The sequence below is a fragment of the Octopus bimaculoides genome, chromosome 20 (assembly GCF_046866305.1).
Source record: "Octopus bimaculoides isolate indiv1 chromosome 20, ASM4686630v1, whole genome shotgun sequence".
Classification (NCBI taxonomy): domain Eukaryota; kingdom Metazoa; phylum Mollusca; class Cephalopoda; order Octopoda; family Octopodidae; genus Octopus; species Octopus bimaculoides.
In genome coordinates, this window is record NC_142947.1 from 37,847,828 (window position 1) to 37,855,055 (window position 7,228).

The window sequence follows — 7,228 nt, forward strand, 5'->3', positions numbered from 1 at the left end:
GAAAATACTTTTTAACGTTAAAACACACACACGCACACACACATGACAACAACATCAACAACAATTGACGCTTATGTTCTTTGTGCAACAGACCAATGTGCTGAGCCTCCATGTCTGCTGGATGAAAGGGAGGAAGAAACAATAGTTCATGGGTTGCAATAGACTGGAAGCCAAACCCAAATTATTTCATCAGGGTATACTCCACTAAAGGAATCCGAGGACATCTGAATGCTATTATTCTAAATGTATGCAGGAAGCTTTTGCAATCAATCAATACAATTGATATTGGATCCCAACGGGGCCTTGAATTACCCTACTGAGTTTCTTAGCTCTTTGGATTCTCCTGGAATGTCTTCTCACAAACTGACATTGAAGAAAAGAGTTTCAATCATGCTTTTGAGAAATCTAGATCCTCCAAGACTGTGCAATCGAACAAGACTGATTGTCAGGCAAATGCATTCACATCTTTTGGAAACAACAATCCTCACTGGACAAGGAAAGGGAGAATATGTGCTTATTCCAAGTATTACACTGATTCCAGCAGATATGCTATTTGGTTTCAAGAAACTTCAATTTCTAGTAAGTGTTAGTTTTGCGATGTCAAAGAGTCAAGAGTCAAGAAGAGTCATTGAAAATATTTGAACTTCACCTCATGCAGCAGAGCTTTCCCCATGGACAGCTCTATGTTGGTTGTTTCAGAGCTGGAAATAGCAATAATCTCTTTATACTTACACCAAATGATAAAACAAAGAATGTTGTTTATCATGTTGTTTTACTGTGATCTCAAAATGACACAGTGATGCAAAATTCCTCAAATGTGATAGTCTGTGATATAAATCTGGTAGGGTACCAATAAATGCTTTATTATTATTGCTCTCTCGCAAGAGTAAACTCAAAAGTCAGCACGGAATGCGACTTTCAAGCTAGTGTGTGCGTGTATATCTATATCTATATCTATCTATCTATCTATCTATCTATCTATCTATCTATCTATATATATATATATATATATATATATATATATATATATATATATATATATATATATATATATATATATATATATATACGCACACACACACACACACACACACACACACACACACACACGCACACACATACACATTAATCTAATCCTTTCCAGTGTTATTTGAATTAACACGAAAAATATTTTTACGATAGTGTTTTATGTCTTTTTTGTAGTTCTATTCTTACTCTACAACTTTTATTCATTGTGCTTGAAATTTGAATAAGTGTTACCTCTTTTACAGACGTATGACTACAGGGTGCCAAACAGTAAACATAAAAGCGAACGAATTTATCTGACAACCCAATATGTGGATTTGAAGTTCTCCCTTGTTTCTGCTATTATATAAGAAGATTTGTTCTGATCCAAATCCAATTTTATATTCCATGAGAATGCCGTAACCAGGTCAAGGCCCTTCAAAGTATTCCTATTCTTAGACATATATTTTTAGATCATCCACAGAGAACCTACATACATATACTTGAACTTGCATTCACCCGGGGTGGGTTGAGCCGGGTGCGACCAACGCGTTTACCACGTCACTCACGAATGTTGACTACATCCGGTGGTCGACCCCAATGTTCCAGCAGGCAAAGTAATGCTTCTACCTGGAGTCCACGAATCCAGCTTGCAAATTTGACAAATGCCCCACTGAGAGAACAAGCGCAGTGGATATTGCTGATGTCATTTATAGTCGTCATTCGTTGTTGAGGTGTGGAGTTCGTGTTCCGAGCTTCAGAGGGATACAAGTTCACATATGGTCCTTGGTTACATGCAAACATATTTTGGGATAGTGTGATCCGTAGCAGCTAATCTTTTGCCATCGAATGTCGACTGTCGCAGAGGACTTGCTGAGCAGGTCATCACCGATTTATCGGAACAGACGTAGCTTGTGCTTGAAGCGGTTGGTACTCATAATAGTTAACCCACAGCTGAAACTCTGACATGTGCCACTACTGGTCAGGGAAGACCTGCGAACAAGACTACTACCTCGGGTCAGAGAAGACCTAAGAGGTGGTTGCACTCTCCTCAAAACTCTGGAACTCTCGTACCAAAGCCCCACTACCGGATGTAGTATGTTCCGATAATCGACGGTGACTTGTTTAGCGAATCCTCTGCGACTGTCGCCAGCGACGGCAAAACATGCTGCTACGGTTCGTATAATCTTAAAGTATGTCTGCATATAACCGGAGAGCACATGTGAACTTGTATTCCCACCGAAGCTCGTAGGGAACCTATATAGTATAAGTTGGTGTTTCTGATTCCGTGTAAGCCAAATATGTAGTCTTCAGATTTCCTCAACAAAAAGGACGTGGGGTTTACTGCATGTAACCAGTATTAAACGGGGACAGTATTCATGAAATAGACCTCTGCTTTGCTACATCCTATCTAAGACAATACAATCATTTCCTATATTTAATTTCAAGTTAGTGCTCGAGTAGGAAGCCAGGTTATCTACGGCCCTGATTAGGGTTTTGAAACTTAAGTAAGTCGATGATTTCTTCCCCTCGTGGTTGAGTTGGGAACAGAATAGGAATTCTTGTAATACAGTCACACTAAGTTCTTCCTGTGTATACACACACACACACACACACACACACACACACACACACACACACACACACACACACACACACACACACACACACAAATACACACACACACACACATGCACATGTATATATGTATATATATATATATACTCAGCTATATGTATATATATACATATGTATATATATATATATATATATATATATATATATATATATATATATATATATATATTCATAAATATATATATATGTGTATATGTATATGTATATACATACACACACATATATACTTACATGCATACATACAAATACACACATGAATATATGTATGTATGAATGTATGTATGTATGTATGTATGTATGTATGTATGTATGTATATGTGCGTGTGTGCGTGTGTATGCATATCTGAAAGTACGTATGTATATATGTGTGTGTATCTATGATAATGTAAATGCGCGTGTATGCGTGTGTATGCACATCTGAAAGTATGTATGTATATATATATGTGTGTGTGTATCTCTGATCGTAGGCATAGCTCCCTAAATATGGGGCTTAGATGACTTGCTATTCACTTTATGAGAGTGAATAGGAAACAAAGCTATCAAGGAGAATCATTAAATAATCGGCAACTACAACGAGAATGACATTTATTGAGTTTTCACTCACCGAATTGAAATATCTTGTGGTATCTCAGCTATTTCAGAGACATCTATTTCCTCTACTTCTATCAAATAAGGACACTTGGTAATGTATGTATGTATGTATGTGTGTGTGTATGTATGTATGTATGTGTGCGTATGTGTGCGTGTGTATGAATGTATGTATGTGTGTATGTGCGCGTGTGTATGTATGTATGTTTGTTTGTGTATAATGTATGTATGCTGTGTGTATGTATGTGTGTATGTATATATATATGTGTGTGTGTGTGCGTGCGTGTGTATGAATGTATGTATGTATGTATGTATATATGTATGTATGTGTGTATAAATGTATGTAAGAATGTACGTGTATGTATGTATTTATGTGTGTGTCTATGTACGTACGTAGGTATGTGTGCATATGTATATATATATATGTATATATATATATATATATATATATATATATATATATATATATATATATATATATATATATATATATATATATATATGTATGTGTGTATGTATGTTTTGATGAGTGCGTGTGTACGTACGTAGATATGTGTGCGTATGTATATGTGTGTATATACGTATGTATATAACTATATTTGTATGTATGTGTGTATGTATGCAATCATGCATGCATGTATGCATATGAGTATGTATATGTGCGTATGTATGTGTATGTATGTACATGTGTATGAAAATGTGTGTATGTTGTTATTCTTGTTTGTTATATTTGGAGGTGGCTTTATTCTAATTGTTTTTTCTTCCTTTCTTCCTTTTCCCTTTGGGCAGCATTCAAGCCGCTCACTAATAACGTAGCACGGCGCTTTTGTTTACGTCAAGCCGTCTCTTGGTGTTTGTACATATTTGAATTGCTTGATGCACGCATACATGTGTGCGTGTGGATAAGCTTGTACTCGTCAATGTACGTGTCACAATACCATACAAATATGTATGTTTAATTACTGCTTATGTATGTGCGTTAATATGTATTCCATATATTTTTATCATTTATGCGCCCTTTCAAAGCCTTGCCAGGCTCATGGGCCCGGTTTCACGGTTTCTATGGCGTATATGTTCCCCACCAGCTGGACGGGACGCCAGTCTATCGCAGCGTTACTCAAGAAACAGGAAGAAAGAGTGAGAGAAAGTTGGGGCGAAAGAGTAGAACAGCGATCGCCACCATCCCCTGCCGGAGCCTCGTGGGGCTTTTAGGTGTTTTCGCTCAATAAATACACAACGCCCGGTCTGGGAATCGAAACTGCGATACTCCGACAGCGAGTCTGCTGCCCTAACCACTGGGCCATTGCGCCTCCACGTATTCCATATATACGTATGTGATTGTGTGCACCTCAAATGGCGAATCCCTGAAATGTTTTATGAATTTTCACCGTTCGACTGATGGATTTTATCTGAGAAATACGAACCTGAGTCTGTTTTTGTAGAACCCAAGCATTCTATGCTTCTATGCGGATCAACTGCTATGTAGCCTAATGCGCCTATGATAATAGGAACGAATGAAAACCTATAGTCTAAATACGAAGGGCTACTGAAAGTTCCTGGCTTTAAGGATACCACAAAAGGCCTGGTGGGAGACCCAATATTCCGAGTTCTTTTAAAGGCCATTGCAATAAGTGTGTGAATCTGAGAGGGGAATATATTGAAGAAAATCTTAACTGATTCTCCTGTATTTTCTTTTGCCTAAAACCAAGAACTCCTCAGCACCCCTTCGTACTATAGTTTCTAATTAGTTTGTCATAGATTCTATGCTTTTCTCCAGTTTTTTTTAAGAGAAATTCGCATCCACAGAGTAGATGGTCTCTACAATGAAAAATTATTTTTGCTCTCTTTTCCATACAACTATATCAAACCTGTTGTTCTTAGACCGTGTTGCTGTTTTTATGGATATGTTCCACCGTCATTCCAAGTAGGATTCGGCTTCTTGCCATACCCCCCCCCCCGGAAAGAGTCGGAAGTGGTTGTGGGGAATTTTTGTGACTTCAACAGCCCTAATTTCTGATTCCCCCGATTGTAATCTCATGGATTACTCTATGTGGCGCGGTTGAGAAAGACACCAACCGCTTTGCCTGCAACACCAAGGCCGAGCTGGGTGGAGGGGATAAATTATGGAGGTGTTCGTATATCTTCTCAAGGACACAGTAAGGAACGTGCGAGACAGGTTCCGAAGTCGTCTTGAGGTCACAGGACGTCAACTCTGAGTAAATTGTTATCCCCCAGCTATAATCTAGTTATAATCCCCCAGCTATAATCTAGCTTATTCTCTTGATTTTTTAAAATACTTTTTACATTTCATTTTGAAATTTTCTTCAGAATTCTGTCGTTTAAACATTGGAGATTATAATTCTGTAAATAAAATGCTTTTCAACATCAGTTTTTTTCTCCTTTTCCCTTTCTAATATGAGATATTGGAGATTACGATTTTGCCAGAGAAAATTGATGTTAGCAGTTTAAGGTTAGGTATTCCAGTTAAAGCTAGGATTTAGGAATAGGGTTAGGGTTTAGAGTTAAAATTAAGATTTGAGGTTATAGTTAGCGTTTATAATTAGGGATAGGAATAGTGCTTAGCATTAGTGTTTAGTGTAGTGGTCAAGGGGTTAGTGTTCGGGTTAGATTTAGCTCTAAACCCCTAGAATTAGGGTTTAAAGTTAAACAAAGAAGTCATAATGAAAAGAATGATTCCTTTTTCTTTCAGAAGTGAAATTGTTTGTTTAAATGGTAAAAAGAGTCTGGTAGAATAAGAACCAAGGCGGTGCTCCAGTATGGCCGCAGTCCAATGACTGAAATAAATAAAAGATACACGATAAAGACTATGTGTATGTATATATATATATATATAATTTTGGATTTTGTCCCTAATAATATTATTAATATATATATATATATATATATATATATATATATATATATATATATATATATATATGTATGTATATATGCATGTTTGTATATACATATACAGACACACATACACACACACACACACACGAACATTCATGCATATATATATATATATATATATATATATATATATATATATATATATATATATATACACACGCGAACGCAAATACATGCCTGCATACAGAGAAACGGACAGGCGACCATGTACTTGATGCGTGTAGGCAGGCTACCAGTCTCCCTTTTGAGATATCATGTGTTGAAAGCACTACTGTTCGTCCTACTAATTAAGTTTATGTGGACTTTCTCCAACCGCTGAAATGTTCCATCAAAAAAGGGTTTTTAATGCTTTTTTGTTTGTTTCAGTATTTTGTTTGATAATTGAAACGTAACACAACTGATATCTTTATTCGCCCCGTTTATAGTGACATCTATCCATTTTTTCACCTTTGTCTCTCTCTCTCTCTCTCTCTCTCTCTCTCTCTCTCTCTTTCTCTCTCTCCGCCTCTCCTTGACTATCTTTTATGTGCGTATCTGCTAACATATATATATATATATATGTGAGCGTGAGTGTGAGCATGTATACATTTATACATAGATTTATACATATATACACACATACATTTATACATATATACATACACACATATACATATATGTATATACATGTGTACATACAAACACGCATATATGTATATATATATATATATATATATATATATATATATATATATATATATATATATATATATATATATACATATTTGCATATATTTACATATATATATACACATATAAATACATATACATATACAAAGATATATATATATATATATATATATATATATATATATACTTTATTTAAAAGCAGCAGAAATATAACAAAAGACTGTTACTCGGAGTTTCACGTTCCCGTTCATATATATATATATATATATATATATATATATATATAAATATATACATATACAAAGACTATATATGTGTGTATCATATATATGTATATATGTATATATACACACCTACTATACACACACACATATATATATATATAGTTGAAATTTATAGAAAAACAAAAGAC

At 35.4% G+C, this 7,228-nt stretch overlaps 1 protein-coding gene across 1 annotated transcript; it reads left to right on the top strand.

The window, feature by feature from the left end:
- The first annotated feature begins 243 nt into the window (after window positions 1-243).
- On the top strand, window positions 244-642 carry LOC149131685 (uncharacterized). The gene has a single exon (XM_089337837.1). The coding sequence runs from the start codon at window positions 244-246 to the stop codon at window positions 640-642; it is 399 nt and encodes a 132-aa protein (XP_089193963.1).
- Window positions 643-7,228: the final 6,586 nt, after the last annotated feature.